The 21,688-nt window shown below is 35.1% G+C and overlaps 1 protein-coding gene across 1 annotated transcript in view; it reads left to right on the forward strand.

Annotated features, from left to right (window-relative positions):
* The window catches only part of LOC122809524 (interleukin-18-like), a 190,306-nt gene extending 168,853 nt beyond the window's left edge, over nt 1-21,453 (forward strand). Inside the window, exon 4 of the mRNA XM_044081089.1 lies at nt 20,629-21,453. Coding sequence (XP_043937024.1) covers nt 20,629-20,865 — 237 coding nt within the window. The 3' untranslated portion in view covers nt 20,866-21,453. The remainder of the gene's footprint in view (nt 1-20,628) is intronic.
* The last annotated feature ends 235 nt before the right edge of the window (nt 21,454-21,688 follow it).

A 21,688-nucleotide genomic window follows, 5' to 3' on the forward strand; every position in this document is an offset into this window, starting at 1 on the left:
TAATTTCCAGGTAGCAAGTACAAACAAATATAGTGAATGGTTGAGTAAATATATCAATAAACATATATCAGTAAATGCATAAATTAATGTCTCATTCCAATATGAAACATATTATCACATTTCTTTAATGTAGAAGATTAAGGATGTGAGTTGCTTCCTGTGGTCCATGGTTTGATTCCCTCAGCCTCCTATATGACTGAATAAGTCACCTAACCAGACAGTATTCTGGGGCTAATTCTAGAAAAGTTTCAAGAGGATTAGTGCTTTCCACCAATTAACAAATATAATTAAAAAAAAGAACTGATAAAGAGATTATACTTTATTTAGATAAGTTACAAATGCTGCTCCAAGTGTTGGACAGCTGCCCAAAATTAATTAGCAAACCACAATTTCAAACAATTTGTTGAAAATCACAGTTTTTAAAGAAGGCAGATTGAAATGGGGATTATTCCTTATTGCCCTGGTGCTATGACACACGAGCTGATTATATTTAGAAGGATGCTGCAGGGACACAACTCTCTACATGACAGTTTGAGAGGTCTGCCAATATGAAAATATTTTTTTAAACTTTTGATGACATGAAATTTTTAACAAGCTGATTCACTCAAACCTTTTGGCATATGGCTTTCTGGAAATATAGGTAGGGTGATATCCATTTCCACCATTCTATGGCTGACCTTTAAAACTGGTTACTTGTGTCTGACTGCTCCCACTTTTTACATTGTTTTGAACATCTTTACTAGCAGTACGCACCATGTTTTAATCTCCAAATCAGATATGTTTAGCTGTACTCAGTGGCCTAATTTGTTTTGTTAAAACTGATCTAGTTACCTTGACATTACTTCCTGACTCCTGTATTCAAAGAATGTCTGTAGATGTCACAAATATCAAAAGGAAATCAATGTGAGCTTCCGAAAAAGTTAAAGTGGTATGCAAAGAGACTATAGAATCATACAGAATCATAAAAAAAAGAGAGATTAATATAAGCAAAGTCTGAATTATATTTTGCACTCCTAAAGTTAGATTAAAACAAAGAAGAAGCACTGTGTGACAAAAAAAATGGACAGCTAAGTTGACCTGACCATTAAGGAAGACCTCAGATAGCATGGAGTTATCTGTCAACATAAATTAATGCTTTGTACTTATGTTAAATTATGTTTAACATATGTACAAAGCATTAATTTATGCTGACAGATGTTAGGCCGCGGTAGTGTAGTGGTTAGCGTTGTCGCCTTACAGCAAGAGGTTCTCCCGTTCAATTCTCGGCTGGAGCGCCTTCTGTGTGGAGTCTGCATTTCCTCCCCGTGGTCGAGTGATGTATAAAGACATGCAGATAGGTACGTGCTTGAAAGGGTGTGCCTTCTTTGAAGGTTAGGCATCGGGCTGGCAACTCAGTGCCATAAAAATCCACTGCCAATCATTAGCGGAACAGAGTTCTGCTGTGGCAACCCCTAACCAGGAAAAGCCGAAAGACATTACTTTTTACTTATAATAAATTATGTTGTAAGGAAATATCTGACAAAATATAATAATTGTACTTAATGAAATTACTGAATCTACATATTGAATATGTAATAATTAGTAAATACAATTTTACAGCATGTTGCTAATTCAAGTAACTCCATATGAACTGCAGACGCAAAAGTCCTTGGGTTCATTATGGTTGCTGAGAAGAGCACTCTTGGCAAACATAAAAGACATAAACAACACTAGGTTCATTAAGTTTACCCATACCTTGACATAGGAATAGGGCTCATTTTTCTTAAAGTATTAGAAACAATAAATATTTGGAGAAATTCAAAAAGATAGAGACTAAGAGCAACTGTGATCTCCACCCTCATGTTGGGTAAGTGGATGATTGTCACTCCTCTCCCGCTTTCTTTATGTCAGCCTCTTTAACTGTCAGACTACTAGTAGGGTTCTAGTCATCTAATGCAAAAGTCAGGGTTTTATCCCTCTTTATCAGGGATGGTGAGCCATGTAGTATATAGTTCTTAACACAGTGGATGGAGGAATTCATTTATTTTTTTCATCATTCTCTGATTACCTGCTTAATCTAATTCAGGGCAATGGCAGCCTGTCTTGTACTCAGTAATAAAAGACATGAGAGACTGGCCCATTTGCTGTACTGGTCCATCATATTACACGTAGGCACACCTGATGGCAAGTGTTAAGGCATGCGTTAATGCTATAAATGGAAGTATTTTGTCTTCTTCCTTGAGGGGAAAACAGGGTTTTAATGAATCAATGTACAGAGGCCTTGTGACTTCCAAAGATGTAAATAATACATAGTTAGCCTTCTTTAATTAATTTATAGACAAACTGCAGTATATTTGCAATAAATGAGAAAAGCTGGAAGTAACAGTCAACATTGTACAAATGGAGCTTTGAATTAATAAAACTGGAAGAGCAGCAGAAATTTCATAAAAAGCAGTTAATTGAAATAAATAACACAGACACCAAAGAACATGATCTTGGTTTAGTGAAAGACAGAATGATGGAAGTACCTGACAGTCTGCATTATATAATAAAATGACTGAGTATGAATTATGTATGAGCAGGAAAAGTCTCCAGATCTTGGGAGTACCTGAAATGTTGGGCAATAAAATTGGTTTGGATAATGTACTATAAAAGATATACAATGCTGTTCTTATTTCAAACGATAAGATATGAACTGATCTAGACCATTTTCGCTGAGCTACACATTTTTTAAATAAGAACAAATATAAGATAAATTTAGGCCCATTATTGTGAAATTCATGAGGAATAAGGATAAAGACTAAATTCTGTCTGCAACTATTAAAAATAAGAGAACATTGTTGGATGTTGCTTCTTTTTTTATTTGTTTCTGACTTACCATCTGAAGTAGTTAAGCAGCAGAAGTCCTTCTCATTCATGACAACAACTATAGCAAAAACAAGTTAAGTTCTTTTTCTTGTTTTCTGCTAAAGTTAAACTGATTTGGAAGCCCACCTCTTTTGCTTTTGACAATGAAAAAGAAGCCAGAAGAGAACTTACAGTGCTTGGAATTTTGTAGCTCTTTGCCCTCAGGAAAACTTGCTAGACCCTTCCTTTTTGGGACTATGGACATATTTACATTTAAACTAGTTTTATATTTGCTCTTGGATTTTTTTTATTTTCTTCTCTTAGTTTTCCTTTCTTTTTGTCATGGGTGTAGTGGAAAGAATCTATTCTATTTGGGATGTTCCACAGCAATAAGGTATGCAATTAATTTTGCTGTTTTATATGAGTATTAAAGTCATGTCTAAAAATATTAATGATGCACACAAATTTTCTCTAAACTTAAGAAAGTTAAAATCTTCATTAAAATGTGTTCATTTTTATTACAAGAAACTTACATAAGTAACAGTAAATGTTTGTATTTATCAATGAACTAAGAATGGATTAAAAATCTATAATAATTAAGATTCATCAAGGTCAGTGGGTGTAGCTATATTAATTAAAACTACATGTATTAGTGATGTTATTGAACATTATTTTGTCATTAAAGGTTATGGGATTGCTGTTTCTATAAAATTCAATTTAAGAATAATCATGTTGTTGCCAGTATATGGCCCTTTCAAGGCATATCAGCTTTTTTAGATCATGTTTCTGACATTTTTCAGAAGTTTAACATTGTCTCCACCATTACAGGTAAGAGTAAGGAATGCTACCTTAAACTCTGAACCCAATCAAACTTTTTTTACCTAAGAAACAAACAGTTCAAATTTTATATGGTAAACTATTACATAATTTTTATGTCAAGTAGAGTTACTGGATGTTAGGAGAGTTAGAGATCTCACAGTGAAACAATTTACATATATCATGAAAGCTGTTAAATTATGCTCTATAACTTACTTCTTAACTTCTCAAGATATGCTTTTAGGAACTACTATTTGGGAATAACATATGTCCAATATCTGATCACAATGCCATTTCCTTTTGCTGGTTAGGTGGTACATCTCCTAAAACTCATCTGAATATTAGAAGAATGTTGGCAGATTGGTTTGCAACTTTTGATTTTAATGAGGTCTTTAGTGGACTAATAAGATAATATTGGATAACCAATAATGAATTGTGTAACTTTACAGATTTAAATGAGATGCCTTTATGGCTAACATTTCAGGTCAAATAATTAAAATCAGTATGTATTTTGCATAAAGTTTACAACTTAAAATCCATTCATGAACTGGATTATTTTTGAGTAGACATAATTGAATAGTGGTGCTAAATTATGAGATGTACTGTATAAGGGAAAATACATATTGCAGAAAGGAAAATTTATGAGTGTACTGTTAAATTTCAGATCAATCCACAGTTTAAGAATACTTACTTATATAATAATAAGACTGGAAAACTGCTGGCCTCCCAATGCAGGAAATCTGTAACTCATAATACAAAAACATATATATGAACATAACATTGGTATTTATTTATTTATGTATGTGTGCATGTTTTTATTTATTTATTTATTTATGTATTTGTTTACTTATTTATTTTATTTTACATTTGTTGACCAGGAAAGTCAAACAGGATGCATGTCCATTTTCAGTGGAGGCCCGGGGAGAAAAATTCCGCAGTTAAATTTTAAGGAAAATATAAGGTGTATGCAGAAGCATTCAAATTTACATAGTACCAAACTTAACATTGACTAGTAACATAGCATTGAAGCTTAAGATCTAACATATTTACATAGACCGAATACATCTTTTACAGTTTTAGGTTGACGCATTACATAATGGTGAACATTGTTAGTAGGAGTTACATTTTTTTGCTTTTTACAGTTGACTTGTGAGCAAGTTAGCCACAGTATAGAGTATAGCAACAAACAGAACAAAGATTAGACACAGTAGGGAGTATCGTAGCAGGAGAAGAGACAGAGATGGGAAACTGGATAACAGGTTAAGTAAGAAAAGCAAAAGGAGTAAGTTGCTTAAGTATAGAGTAAGAGTAGAGATGTAAAGAGAAAAGTGTAGTGGATAGATAACAGAGTGTCCTAGCAGTGACATATGGGTATTGACTAAATGGTTAGAATTAGAGGTGGAACTGGAAGGGAGATAGAGAAGTTGCATTATTTTGATAATGAAGCTGAAGTCAGAGGGCAAGAGTAAGGGGAGAGGGTGAGGGTGGGGGGGGGGTCAGCCAGGTGGAGAACATGTGCATATCCATGTGTGCTTTAGGTGTTCTTTCAGGAGTCTTTTAAATGTAATCTTTGAGCCTGCTGAGGTAACAGAAGTAGGTATGGTGTTCCAAATTTTGCTTATGCAGTTACGGAAGAGGGAGTCCCCTGCTGTGTTGTTGGTCTTAGTGACCTTGAGTAATTTTTTATCGTTAGAGCGAAGCTGTCTAGTTTTAGCTTGTAGTTCTAGTAGATTGGCCAGAGCTGGAGTGTTGTCTGGGCAAAAGAAAGTTGATGATAATTTAGGAGATTAGGTTACTGATACACAAAATATGCACAATGCTTTGTTTAGACATTCTACTAAGTGTGTAAGTTTTAAGTGTTTCAGTTTTGCTATAATTGAGCTTGTTGAATATAACTTATATGGTGGCAACTGGGAGAATAGAACTGACTATACAAAATTACTTTGGCAATCAAAACAGAATGTCACTTGTCCACCAGGTATTAATAATTTTGATTCTATTCTGCGCGTGCTTAGGCAGAAGTCCACCAAGTTGTAATAGTAAAAAAATAGGCAGCCATTTGTTTTAGAGTAATTTTTTATCCATACATGTTTACTATGAATTTTAATTCAACATGAACATTTTTCCAAGTTGTCATTCTGGCTATGGCCTGACTTCTAACATCTAATTAGTTTTACAATGCATCCTTTTTTTGGGGTGCCTATATATTGCTAAGGGGATGAACCTGGTGATGAAAGTATTTTTATGTATACACACATGTATATTTGTTTTTAACATACATTAGCTCTTAATAATTTTTTTATTTTTTATGTTTCATATTGGTAGTAATGAATTGTTTGAGTAAGATGCTTTGGTTATCTCCTTTAACATTGTTTTAGTTTGTTATATTGTTATTTAATTATTATAGTACTAACACTTTAAAGATTTTGGGAGATGCCATTGGTTCTTCACTGGCACATGACCATTGCTTTTTTTTAATCTTTGACTTTTGTAAGAAAATTAGATCTGATGATGTCCTGCTGTATTTGAGGGATGAAAGTGTAGTATTAGGCTTAACTCTGTGTATTTATTCTTTTGTGCTATAGCACTGTGTTTGAATTAAATTTAATTTTTATTTTCCCCGCCTTGGTGTTTTTTTGGTTTCAGACCATTTATCCATTTTAGTGCATTTTTTTTGTGGATTACTAGAATTCCTTTTACACCTGAAGTCTTATTACTTGACTTGTTGGATGACTTACTGAAGAATCTATGTGATAGGATCACTTTAACAACAGCAGTAACAAAAATATTCATTTTAAATATCTGAAAAGAATCACCATTGCTACAAGTAGATATGAATGAATGGAACTCGTTATTTAAGTTATTTGCTCAAGCATTTAGTGTATAAATATTTGATTGTTATATTATTTAGTATATTAACACTTAAATTCATTGATTTTCTTTGTTTTTCTTTTTGTTTTTTTTCCTTATTTGGGCATTTTTTATTTCTGTCCTTGTTTTCTTTTCTTTTTTTTTTTGTTATAATATTTTTCTGTGTTATGAATATGTACATAATTTATGATGAACAATAATGATAAAAACAGAAGAATCAGCACCAGTAAATTTGGCACTTTCCTACAAAAGAGTGGCTTGATCTCTGCAAGTGGGAATAGCTGCCTTTAGTTGAGATGTTTAATTCTTGGCTGGAGTGCCTTCTGTGTGGAGTCTGCATGTTCTCCCTGTGGTCGAGTAAATATTTAAGGACATGCAGGTAGGTGCACATGAGTGTGCGTGTGCCTTCTGTGAAGCTTGGGTGCTGGGCTGGCAACTTAACACCATAAAAACACCACTGCCAAGCAATCTGTGGACCAGTGATTCGGTATGGTGACTCCTAATTGGGAAAAGCCGAAAGACATTGCTAATGGAGATGTTTAAGAGCCTCATGGAATTACCCTGAATAAGGTTTCATGTCTTAAATTTGAAACACATGTGTATCATTAATAATTTAATCAAATGAAAAAACACTGTCAGCAAATTTTCTTTTTGTGGGTCTGTAGTGATTAGCTGTCTGTGGGCTATTTTCTTTTCATCAGGGTTATGTTTCCTTGACATTAGTATATTTAAGTGAGGGAGCGTGACAGGGCTTCAGGGCCTGTGGGTTTGGCCTGTACAAAAACAGCTTTTAGATGTGGCTTTGATTTCTTGAAATTTTGCTTATTTTTTACCCAGTTGAAACTCCAGGTAGTTCTAACAGATGAAAATCTAGATAGCTGAAACCTGGGAAAACATAGGGGAAGCACCTGAGGGACTTGTTCATTTGTAACAGCAAGGCAAAGCATGAGAAAGGCAAGCAACACTGGGCAGAATTCATAGTCTTACAAGTGCTGACCCAGTCTATGGTGATAAAGTTGAGTCCTTGGATGATGTTTTCAGTTTATCAGTCACTATATGACCCCATTATTACATATGGCCACAAACTGTATGTACCATTTGACAGAGTGAAGCTGCAGGTAGAAGTGATGGAATTGTCATTTCTCCATTGGGTCATTCGGCTTACTCTCCATGACTGGTTGAAAAGTTGAATAACCTAGGAGTGTTTTAGAATGGACCCAAAGTGATTTCAAATTGCGTGGACCAACTAAAATAATATGGATATATTCTAGGAATATACTATGGGTTGCATCAACTGGAACTGTTCTGGGCATGGCCCACTGGCAGGATGCCCCAGGGCAGACTCAAGATATGCTGCAGAGATAATATATCATAGCAGGATGCCCAAGGTCAGCCTAAGGATATGTTGGAGGGATTACAGTTATTAATTCATCTAGGAAAATTTTAATTGCACCCCAATGCAAACTGGAATATAACACAGCAGAAAACAACCATCCGACAGAATTCACGCTGACTTCAGCAAATATAATTCACCATTTTTTTTATTTATTTATTTTTTTATAATTCACCATTTATACTGGTACCTTGACCTTTCCCCTTCAAGGAATACTATAAGTATAAAACCCATCTCCTTTTATACATACCCGGTACCTAAACAATTATCCAATCACATCATAATTTAGTGATAAATAACAATCATATCTTTAAAGTGAGTTCATATAAATACACTATATAAATACATAAATGTCTCACCAACTTTGAAGAGAACTAACTTTAAAGAAAACTAAATCTATGCTAGAAATGTTGCAATATAACTTATACCATTGATTAAATAACCACAATATAAAATATTATATATACCTGAACTTGTATATAGCATTAATAATATAAACACTTATATTAATAAACCAAAATTTGCTTGATCTATAAAGTCATATTGCTATCAAAGTTCATACGCCTAGGGTATAATGTATGATAATTTAATATCATCCTATATTCTAGCTTATTAAGTTCACTTCTAAAATTTCTTGAAATAATATTGGGTCGCGCCAATACACTGAAAAACAACCCCACCCCCCACTGAGCTACTGTGTTTAGATATGAAATGAGTAGCTACTGGACTTTCTAAATTGTTTCTTCTGATGTCCCCAAGATGTACTAAAATACAAACCTTGACTTTTGTAGTAGTCTGTCCTATATACCAACAAGTGCCTGTGCAGTCACATCCAATGATGTAAATTACCCCACATGAATTGCAGTCAAAAATCTCTTTGGCAAAGTAAAATTTCCCATTAATATTCATGCCAAGCAGGTTTTTAACATGCCATGCAGTTTCCACATCTACGTGTGCCAACCCTGCTTCTGTCTGTAATATTGTGAACCCCCTTATTAAGAAATTCCTTTAAATTATTATACCTGCCATATGAAAATGTAATATGTCTAGGAAATAATGGTCCTGCCATAACATCTTCAATTACTACATGCCAAACCTGCCTAACCATATTTTCCAAAATAGAAGAAAAATTAGAAAACCTGGTAACAAAAAATAAATTTTCTTCCACATTTTCAGTTTGATTCATAATCTTTCATGCACTTCAGAAAGAAAACCTTCTTGAAAATGCTTTTCATAAGTATTATAAAAATTCTTCTAAATTCCCCATAGGGTAATGATTTAAGTAAATGGGAGGATGCATACTTTCGGCATGCAAAAAATTTTTGACTGATGTGGGTTTTCTATAAGACTTGTGCTGCACCTTACCCTGATCATTTATATAAAAATAGACATCCAGAAATGCTATATTACTAACCTTACAATGTTGTTTCTTTCGGCTTTTCCCAGTTAGGGGTCGCAACAGTGGAACTCCGGTCCACTAATGATTGGCAAAAAATTTTTACATGCCGAGTTGCCAGCCCTGATGCACAACCTTCAACGAAGGTACGGCTATTCACGCATGTCTCCACGCAGAAGATGCTCTAGCTGAGAATCGAACCGGACAGCGTCTTACTGTGAGGTGACAATGCTACTGCAGCAACACCACCTAACCTTACAATCCCAAGTGAAATTTAAACCATGTGAATTTTCATTTAAATCTTGCATACATTTTACAAATAGTGACTGATTACCCCTACACACAAAAATGAGATCATCAATATATCTCTTGTAATAGATAACTTTATTGATGAAAAAATGATTGATAAACATAAATTGCTTTTCAAATTGTCCCATGTACATAATGGCATTAGTGGGGACAAAAGCTGCCCCCATAGCTGTCCCTCTAGACTGCAAATAAAAAGTTTTTCCATTTAAAGTAATTGTGTATTAAGCTAAATTCTAGAAGGGACAGAAAAAAAGAAGTCCGGGGGCCTTCCTCCATTATTCTAACCATGGCTTCTAAACCCATCTTTTGTCAATATTTGTATATAAAGCAGACACATCAACAGTGGCCCAAAAATAGTCTTGTTGCCATTCTAAATAAAGTAACTCCTTACAAACTTCATTAGTATTCTTAACATGAGAAGGTACCTGAGTTAAATACTGTTTGAAATGAAAATCCAAAAACATATTGACTTTTTCTATATAAGAACCTATACCAGACATAATTGGTCTACCAGGAGGATTTCTTAAATATTTATGAATTCTAAGAATAGCATATAAATAGAGGTCTTTAGGTTCTTTCACAATAAGCTTTTTGACATCACTTGATTTCAAAAAACCTAAACTTTCTATCCTTTCCAAAATTTCATAAAGATCTTCACTAAAAGTTCTCACTGGATTTCCTGACAATGTGCCATAAACATTCTCTTCTGATAGTATATCCTGAACCATGTTATCATAGTGTTCAGTATTAAAATAATGGGGGAAGGCCCCCGAACTTCATTTTTTGCTGTCTCTTCTAGAGTTTAGCTTAACACACAATTACTTTGAATGGAAAAAAAGATTTCTATTTGCAGTCTAGAGGGATGGCTATAAGGGCAGCTATTGCCCCCACATATGCCATGGGTGGCGTAAGCCAGGGAATCTTGTTGGCTAGGCTTATGTAGACCCTTGGGCTGATAACTTAGTACCAATCTATGAACCTATGAACCTTTTATATACATGGGAGAATTTGAAAGGCAATTTATGTTTATCAATCATTTTTTTCATAAATAGTATCTATTAAAATAGATATATTGATGATCTCATTTTTGTGTGTAGGGGTAACCAGTCACTATTTGTAAAATGTATGAAGATTTAAATGAAAATTCACATGGTTTAAAATGCACTTGGGATTGTAAGGTTTCTGGATGTAGAGTTTTATATAAATGAGTAGGGTAAGGTGCAGCACAAGCCTTACAGATAACCCACATCAGTCAACAATTTTTTGCATGACGAAAATATGCATCCCCCCATTTACTTAAATCATTACCCTATGGGGAATTTAGAAGAATTTTTTATAATACTTCTGAAAAGCATCTTCAAGAAGGGTTTCTTACTGAAGTGCATGGAAGATTATCCTCAAGGGTGTATTCTGATGCAATTCTTTCTAGACCCCGACAGAAGGTTTGTCATAGAAGAAGTAGTGGGTGGCATATAGGTAGAGTAGGGAATCAAACTGAAAATGTGGAAGAAAAATTATTTTTTGTCACCAGGTTTTCTAATTTTTCTTCTGTTTTGGAAAATATTGATAGGCAGTTTTGGCATGTAATAATTGAAGATGTTATGGTAGGACCATTATTTCCTAGAAATATTACATTTTTGTACAGCAGGTATAATAATTGGCAGATGTAGATGTGGAAACTGCATGATATGTAATAGAGTTAAAAACCTGCATGGTGTGAATATTAATGGGAAATTTTACTTTGCCAAAGAGACTTTTGACTGCAATTCATGTGGGGTAATTTATATCATTGGATGTGATTGCACGAACACTTGTTGTTATATAGGACAGACTACTAGAAAAGTCAAGGTTCGCATTTTAGAACATCTTGGGGACATCAGAAGAAACAATTTAAAAAGTCCAGGTTGGGTGCCAGGTGATCTGCTGTGTCAACCCCTAACCGGGAAAAGGCAAATGAAGAAGAAGAAGTAGCTACTTATTTCATATCTAAATATAATGGATATGCAGGGGAGGGGGGTTGTTTTTCAGTGTGTTGGCATGACCTAATGTTATTTCAGGAAATTTTAGAAAAGAACTCAATAAGCTAGAATATAGGATGATATTAAATTATCATACATTATACCCTGGAGGTATGAACCTTGATAGGAATATGACTTTATAGATCAAACAAATTTTGGTTTATTAATATGTGTTTATATTATTAATGCTATAGATAAGCTCAGGTATTTATAATATTTTATATTGTGGTTATTTAATCAGTGGTATAAGTTATATTGCACCATTTCAGCATAGATTTAGTTTTCTTTAAAGTTAGTTCTCTTCAAAGTCGGTGAGACACTTATTATATATTTATATAATGTATTTATATGATGACACTTTAAAGATTTGATTATTTATCACTTAGTTAATTGTATTAAATTATGATGTGATTGGATAATTGTTTAGGTACCTGGTATGTATAAAAGGAGATGGGGTTCATACTTATAGTATTCCTTGAAGGCAAAAGCCGACATACCAGAATAAATGATGAATTATAAAAAAAAAAAAAAAAAAAAATGGTGAATTATATTTCCTGAAGTCAGTGTGGATTCTGTCTCATGGTGGTTTTCTGCTGTGTTTTTTCAGTATTAGTTCTTCATTTGGATTTTTGGTGTTCCAAACTGGAATATAAGTCTGGTGTAAAAGAAGATTAGTTTGCTATACTTAGTGTGTTGCTACTATGACCATCACCAGGAAAATAAAAAGGAAAGTGAACCGAAAAAAAAAGCTAATTAATAATAGTTGCACTTGTTTATGTATAATATACATCAATAAACTCTTGTTTACCTTATTCCTGACTCAGGATGTTCATTTCTTGATTGCACACATATGTTGTATTACTTAGAACAAACTTCAGGTTCTTTATTTTCTGGTCATGTACACAATACATAATTTTAATTAGAACAGTCACTGAAAAACTAAAAATAAAAATATTTCATCCTCACTAAGTCACAAACAAGTCAACATATAAAAACATAGTAAACTAAATAAAGCTGACAGAAATATCATATCAAGTTTTTCTCCATCCATTCAATTATCCCCGGCAATGTGACAAAAAGATGATAAGAAACAAGAAATGCAATATTCCTGTAAATCCAGAAATAATAATAATAATAAAAAAAATATATGGAGTAGAACAGCATTTTAGATACTCTTAGTAACAATTTTATATTATACACTATCTTAACTATTTTGATTGGCAAAAATCAGCAAATGTTGTGCCACAGTCAAGAAAGTATGGGCTGGATTTATGAACGTGTAGACTAAGTGTACACTAATTTTACATAGGTTCATAGGTAGGTACTAGGCTATAAGCCCAAGGGCCTACATAAGCCTAGCCAGCAAGGTTCCATAGCTTATGCCACCCAAGAAAGTTATTTTCCTGTGCCACTGTCCAGCAGAGACACAGAAGTGATCCCGGTGTATTTCCTATTTCCCATCCACTCATCAAGATTTTTCTTGAAGAGTGCTAATGAAGAACTTTGTTTGACATAGATGGGTACCTTGTTCCAGAGTATAGGAAGTCTCTGGGACAGGAATCTATCCCTCCAGCATGTCCTGTTTATTGTGGTGACAAGGTTTAGGTCCCTAGAGCATGTAGCTTGGAGGGATTGGGATTTCTTTAGGTGTAGCATGTCCAACAGCTCTGGGTTTGACATAGCTTTATATGTTAGGCAGAGATCACCTCGGAGTAGGCGATATGCTACGGAGTAAAGATGGAGTTTTTTTTGAGGCGGTCAGTGTAGGGCATTTGTTTGAGGCCAGTAATCCTCTTTGTGAGGTACTTCTGTGGCCTTTCCAGCTGCTGCAGATGTCTTGTGAGGTGCATTCCAAAAGGCGCATTGTACTCTATAATGGGTCTAATGAGTGATGAGTAGAGGGGAACAATGACCTCTTTTTTCCTGGATGAGAACCCTTTTATGATGAGGTGTGCCACGTAGAAGGACTTCCTGACTACTGTGGTGATGTGACTATCAAAGGAGCGACTATTGTCCACCTGGGTCCCAAGGTCTCTGTATTCAAGAACATCTCCACCATCTTTTTGCACTGTCTGTTCATTCAGAAAGATTACACTAAGTCTAGACATAGTCTACACATTGTGGTAACCTTTATGACTATTCTTCGATATTTAAGGTTGTAAGAAAATCAGTAAGAAAACTAAAATTAGGGGGAAGAACTTGGGAGTTATGCTTTTGTTGTCTATTCACTCAGAATGGTGTACACAATGTAGGTGTTCATGAATCCGATCTTTTATCTTTAAACAACTGCAAAGTTTATCTAAGGTGCCTTATTCCATCTGAATATATCCTAGTGGCTTTACTTTCCTTTTTCTTCAGCCTGACTGTTGAAGGGGGAGGTCCTCAGTGTGACAAAAGGAAATACTGCCAGCACAGCTATCTGGAATTTTGTAAATAATTATACGTCATTTGTAAATATCAACATGATTTATATAGAATTGTGACAAAGGGAGATACTGCCAGCACAGCTATCTGGAAGTTTGTAGATAATTATATGTCATTGGTGAATATCAAAATCATTTATGTAATATGCTTGTGTTACAACTGTAGTAGAACTGCATGTCATGTGCATCTCAAACTGGTACAGAGTCAGATGACAAGAAATTATGTAATTCTGCAAGCTATCCCAGTAGGAATATTTGAGATATTAATTTGAGAAATCTCTGAGAGAGACAATGCATTATGTATTCTGTCTTAGACCTGACAAGAAGAAAAAGATCCATTCACCACATCTGCCTTGCTTTTAAGTAAGTTAACTAGTATATAGTAATTCTCTTAGATTCAGTCAGAAATATAGTGAAACATAGCTTAGATGTTTCCTTTATTTATTTGAGACTGTCCTTGAATGTTGTTTTAAATATTTCCTGTGGTTTTCAACTGATGTCACTGTGAATATATATTCAGTATTGTATTTTTTTATTATTTATTATTAAATATATTTAAACCTTTCATTGTGACTGATCTGTGTAGAGATATTTAAGTTCTGAGAGTAGTTGCATATTTATTTGTTGACACTGTGTAAGCCACTCCTAACAGCCTTGCTTTTGGTCAAACTACCATTTGTATTAATAGTAACATTACACAGTAAGATTAGACACCCTTTGTTAAGGGCCTAAATGTAGCTGATAAGGAGTTGGCTGGTGGAAGTAATAACTACCTTATAGTCTGGGCAAAAGGGGGCATAGCAAGTAAACCTGTGCCAGCCTTTCCCAGGTGTGTGTGTGTATAAATCATACCTCGAAGAGTGTGTTTGTGTCAGCTACTTGGACAGGGACACAAAGCACTGGTTGGACAGAGATGGCGCTGGAGGTCTTGGCTTGGCCACTCAGCTGAGATCTTAACTCTATAGCTGTGTCAATGGGGAGTTTTACTGGAGATCTGAAGAAAGAGGGAGAAACCAGCCCCAGACTGACTGTGGTCTCTGTGTGCTCTTAAGTGAAATTGCACTTGATGCAGAAAACTGCATCTGGAATACTGTGTGTGTGTACCTTGTCATCCTTCCACTGTATGTCCCCCACTTTTGCCAGTGGTAATGATTCAGTGGTGGGTTGTCACACTCAGTACACCAGTTCTTTGTAGTCTGGACGGGTTTCTGGAAAGATCATATTTTATCTACAAGACTCTGCTCACGTCTGTTTGGGTCTACATAACTTAAATCCATACCCCATCTTCCAGATCTACTAGTCAGGTATGGACACTATCTTACTATATAGTCTTAATATTATCTGGGATTTCTTTGCCTATTAGGGGCTATAGTTTTGGAGCATCCTATTAGGTTGGCTAAGAGAGTCTCTAACACTAATTGACTTTAAGAACTGCGTAAAAGCTTATCTTTTTTGAGATAACTTTTAATATCTGACTTATAGCAATATCATCTCAAAGTCTGGTTTTATCATTTGTAATTTGTTTCTACTTATTGTAATAATATTTTCATAGTTGCTTGCCTGTTATTTTATCTATTTATTATTTACTTTGTACAGTGCTTCATTGCTAAGCAAGTTAAAACAACTGAATTTGAACTTGAAGGTACTATTTACTGCATTTATTAGCTGGGATTGCAAAATTTATTGCAAACTATATTAGATCTCTTAAGGGGCAAGGCAATCAAATAGCTTTTGAAATTAAAATTACTGAAATTTGAAAACATAATAATTTCTAGTAAGCAGTTTACTCTCAGGCATGTCAATTTATGTTGCTGGAATTATCCAAGAATGGTCAGATGAAACTAGGGCTGAATTAAGGCATGGTAAGGGTATAAGATATGATAATCTATTTAGCATTTATTTGACAAGTGCTAACAGAGAATAAGGGCAACACAATGGTGTAGTGAGTTGCATTGTTGAATTAGAGCAAAAGGTTATCAGGTTTGGTGTTCGGCTAGGCTCCTTTCTCTGTGAATCCAGCATGTCCTTCCTGTGTTCATGTGCATTTTCTGTGGGCTCTCAGGTTTCCTTCCATGTCCCAAAGGATGCAGCAGATATATTGGAGACTCTGAATTGTACATAGTTATGTGCCCTGTGCATCAGTGATATGGAAGAAAGTCTGGCAAGCTACTTCTGTTCCCTAGTTGTGTAGAAAACACTGTGACTGGCAACAGCTATTCATAGGGTTGCTGTAGCAGTCAGATGCAACTCAAAAGCACTGGACTAGAACAACGAATACAACTGTGCAACAACTGTACTTAACAAGGAGTGCTCCATGCTGCATAAAAGAAAAACCAAAAAAAAAAACAAAAAAAAAACAAATGCAGTGTTGGGCGAAGGGTTGCTGTGAACTTTAAAGTTTTCAATTAATTATTTAGATTCAAGAAATTTTTATAGGAAATTAATTTATGGCGATGGTATATGAAATTATAATAAAACCGCACAAATAAAATTCTGAAATTTTGGCAAGACCCTTCAAACTGTGAGACCCTATCCTGTACTCTTTCTATCATATGCTTAAGTTTACAACTGGCTAAAACTGATACAATCACAAATGTGGAACAGCAGCAGTTGTTCAAGAATTACCTCTGAAATCCTGCAGAGAACTGATGAGAGCCTCATCATAATTCCCAACACGCTCATCCAAAGTATTATTTATAGGTAAACCCTATTAACTGGTTGTACTCTGGGTGCAAATACTGGGGACATGGTGGGAGTCTTGGAACCTTTCATATGGTGAACAGTCAGACTGCAGTTCTTTGAAGAAAGGCATTCAGCAGAAAATGTTATAGTGAGTATTAGGACTACAAAGACTAATAGCAAACAAAACTAACAACAATGCCAATGGGGAAAAATAAAAAACATTAAGTGAACAAAGGGAAAGAACAAATACAAAATCACTTGTATAACTTAAAAGAGGTAAGCAGTGAAAACTGAAACATAGATTCTAGAACAAAATTGCAATTAGCTAAAATAATATGCTGCAAAGTAGGCTGGTTTAGTTAAAGGGAGTCAACTATAATTTTAGCAAGTTTAAGGTATGTCACTTCCATATGCAAAAATGTATGGATAAAAGTGACAGTCACTGTTAGGTGCAGCAAAGGAAGTGCTGGTAAATGAGGATTTTTTTTCCCTGTGGCCTTTATTAACACCTTTATTAAACATAGCCAAACATGTATTACTATAAAAAATGTATTAACATGTTTCCGGTTACGTACATTATATATCACATATGTTCATTTTTATAATTATCACCAGTCCAACATTACATAAATTGCTCAATTCCTACCTTCCCTTAAACCTCAATCCTCCTCCAAAACAGTATTCTGCATGTATTTTCCCACAATTTCCATTTATTTCTATGTAATTTGCTCCTACTATTTTCTAAAGACCCTACTTTCAGTTCTTTTATCTCTGTTAAAATATTCAGTGCCTCAAATACAGTTGGTTAAGACTTTGATTTCCATTTTCTAGTAATTGTTTTTTTTTTTTTTTGCAATTGGAAGAATTAAATGTAACAAAGCTTTACTATGTCTAGGCAAGCTAGATCCTGTGTCCAAGCTCAAAAGAATAATTTCCTTAGTTACACCCATTTCCAAACCCAATATTTCTGACTGAGTACTCTGTAGGGATTTTTTTAATTTGACAACACATTACACTCCCAAAATATATTTTCTCAGTTACCTCTTTCTTCCCTATCATACCTCTAACATTTGTTATCTACTCGAGGAAAGATTCAGGTTCAGTGTCCCATTTACCTCTTTCTTCCCAGTCATATCTCCAATATTTGCCATCTACCTGAGGAAAATGTATTTGGAGTCTGTTTGGGGTATAAAAATACCTGTATAACCACTTAAAAAGCAAAAATCTTAAACCTTCTAAACTTTGTTACATACTTGGGTGCCATAATATTTCCTAACATTGTTCCCATATAAATTGCTTATCCGATTTCTCTTCCCAATCTTTTCTAACCTCCTGTGATTTTTATACTTATCATGCAGTATATTTTATATGCCCTACTAATTATCCTTTTTAACAGCAGCCTCTGTTCTAGATTCATCCAAAAACTCTGCCAGAATAGGTCTTTCACTTAGGAGTAAATAAGGAAGTTTTAAGTAAGTGAGGCTATTTTTGCATCTTTACAGATTTCCCTGGGAAGACAGTCCCAGACAGAAGAGCATAGGAGGGCAAAGACAGAGCTGTAACTGGCGAGGGTAGAATGGAGTAGCAGCCCTAGACACAAGCTATGAGGGTGTCATGGCTTCATAAAAGAATGCTGATACTGCATTTATGGTTGCAGATCAAAGCTTGCTGGGTGCTACCAACCACTGCAGTTGCAGAAGTAGTTTGGTACAACTGTATAATACTCCCCCCTCAAGTTTAGGAAGGAAGGCGTTTTTGAGGGTGTCCTCAAGTTTGGGCTAAAGGGGGGCACCAGTCAGAGGAACTGCCAAGTGTACCAACTGACTTGGGTATAGCTCTGGACAAAGATGTGGTCAATCAGGTGAATCTGTGAACTTGAGCACCTAAGATAGATGGTTTCGTTTCAAAAGAAATGTGAGGCATAGGTTACATCTCCAGCAACAAACTTATTTCCCAATAAATTGCAGTAGTTATGCAACTGTAATGTAGCATATAGATAGCCAAATCTCTGCCTCCTGAGAAAGGTAGCCACCTATACTGATTCAGACAGCTGCAACAATGCTGTTATCTGGAGCAATGAGCATAAAGTAAGACTTCAGTCCATAATGTCCTCCTAGACTTCTGCATGTTTCAGCCTTTTTAGTGACCTCAACAGTACAGCATTAGTTGATTGTTTAGCTACATTTGACACACAGAACTTAAAATAAGCCTGATGTCCATAAACATTATGGTGCTTGAAAAATATCCCAAATGAAATCCATGCATGTTTATAGATAGCAGGGTTTGGCTTTATTGATCTGAATATACCCAGAAAGAGCTAAAAAGTACAATGTTGTGAGCATTCAGAAGCCATGTAGCTGACAAACTCTATGTCTTAAGGGGTCATTTGTATATATCCCATGGGCCTGCACTATAGGACGTTTAATGTATTACAAAGCAAAGAGTCTAGCTTGACAGTTTTTTCTTTCAGTTTTTACTGCCAGTTTAAAGACTAAGTTGTCTTGGGAAACTGTTGATCAGTTTTTCATGGTACTTTTTTTTTGTGGACATGTTGGAATGGAATCAAACAATAAGGTATTTATATGAGTGTACCATTCTATAAGGACAGCACTTATGACACTGATGGTCTCCTTGAGGTAATACTTTTTCCTTAGCTTCTCAAAAGTATCATGCAGATGTCTAATTTCAAAGCCTTCAGAAAAACTATGGAAATCATGCCATAGCAGGTCTTCTGTGCTATCCACTAACTAGTGCACAAGGCATCAGTTTGCAGAACAGAAGCTCATGATGAACTGAGGTAAGGTAGAAGCTAAAGAAGCAGAATACTGATATGTATATTATACACTTGGGCTAGGATTATAAATGCCCTAGGGCAGATAGCCTAGTATCTACCTATGAACCTATGAACAAGAGCAAGAGAACTCATTTCCAGGTTTATCTCATATCATCTTATACCATCTTATACCTCACTATCCACCTGTTTAAGATTGCATATTTGCAGGCTTGTCTTGGTTTTCTGCCATGTCAGCAATGACTAAAGTGCACTATTTCAAAAGTTTGCAAGAGAACAGGGCTTACTTCGGAATACAGACCAGGGATCCACTGCAAAACTTAATAGATACAGAATTGTTTGCACACAAAATTTGTAAATCCTTGGGAGGTCAAAAGAGCAATGCTCACAATGTCACAAAACTCAAAGACATTTTTTGTGGTGTGGCAAGCGCCCCTGCACCCGCCAATGTGAGAAATAGTCATCCACAACCCTAAACTATATATTATCTCTCTCTCACTCTCTCTCTCTCTCTCTCTATATATATATATATATATATATATAGCTATATATGCATACACACGTGTATGCGCGCATGCGCATGTGTGTGTGTGTGTGTGTGTGTGTGTGTGCGCGTGTGCTTGTGTGTGTGTGTGTGTGTGTGTGTGTGTGTGTGTGTGTGTGTGTGTGTGTGTGTGTGTGTGTGTGTGTGTGTGAGTGTATGTGTGTGTTTGTAAATACTAACTCTGAGACCGGCAAATTCTGTGGAGTAGAAAGTTAAGGAACTTTCAGGTTCATTGTTCTAAGAATTAGTCAAATAGCTGGTAAAAATCCAGGCCCACATTTAGATGTAACTGAGAAATATATCTAGATATGACCTATATATTTTCTGACTTGAAGCGCATCCATATGCACTGCACAGTTAAAAACTGTGTACTACATGTTATGAGAAATGACTTTACTGACATTTTTAACAATTATATTTATATATTGGAAAATGTAACAGCAAGATTTTTCATGTAGTTTATAGTATATTGCCTTGCATTTATGTAAAGCAAAATGCTAAACCTGGACTACTATACACAGCATTTTATCAGTAACACAACTGCTTTATTATTTCCCAGGAAGGTGGAACTCCTGATTTTATAGATGGAAGCAAAAGCAAAATCATATTCTTTGAGAAAGCACTTTCTAGAGGATTGAATAATTTGAGAATGTTTGAATCAGCTTTCTATGAAAATCAATACCTAGCATTTGAAGAAGTGGACAGGAGACACAACATACTAACTCTGAAGGAAATAGACAAAATGGATGAAATAAGAGAAGATGCAGCTTTTTATGCCGTTTCCACCAGTGAATAATGCATGATGATAACAACTTCCAACATCCAAAACAAGAGACTTAAGCAGTTTTGAATACTGAAACATATTTCCTAATGTACTGATCATTTCTGTCATAACTGAAAGTGGCACAATTTGTGTGGGTTGGTTTTCCTTGTCTAATTCTATTATCTTTATTGTAACAAAATAGCTTGTGGTGGTTGTTTTCCCTCTGCCTAATTTTATTATTTTCATTGTAACAAAGTAGCTTGCAGTGCCATGTAGGATGACTCCCTATTGAAATGTTAGTACTCTAAATGCTGAGAGCCAACAAGTTGAAAAAAAAAGATTGAAAACATAGGAGAAGAGCAAATTTCTAAAATCATTCTTCTTTAAACTTCTTTTTGCCCCTCCTATCCCCTGAACTTATATGTACTAACTCAGAGATCGCCATACCTTGGAGAAGAGGGAATATTCCAAGAAATGGCATCTCTGACTTAGTATATTTAAATCTGAATCTTTCAGCCAATCAGTCTCCATATTTCAGGACTTGCTGTAGTGTATCCCAACTTTTCAAATGGTTAACATATAGGACTGTGTAGAGCCGATTTTGGAAGTTTTCCAGCATATGTCACGTATGTATACATGCATGCATATGTGTGTGTGTGTGTGTGTGTGTGTGTGTGTGTGTGTGTGTGTGTGTGTGTGTGTGTGTGTGTATCTGTGTTGTGTGTGTGTGTGTGTGTGTGTGTGTGTGTGTGTGTGTGTGTGTGTGTGTTTATATGGTTACCATAATATTGAATGTTTCATTCATTGAATGCCATTCCTGATGTCAGACATGGCTGAATGCAAGATTTGACAAGTA

This window comes from Protopterus annectens, chromosome 8.part0 (assembly GCF_019279795.1).
Source record: "Protopterus annectens isolate FY-2018-M chromosome 8.part0, PAN1.0, whole genome shotgun sequence".
Lineage (NCBI taxonomy): Eukaryota > Metazoa > Chordata > Ceratodontiformes > Protopteridae > Protopterus > Protopterus annectens.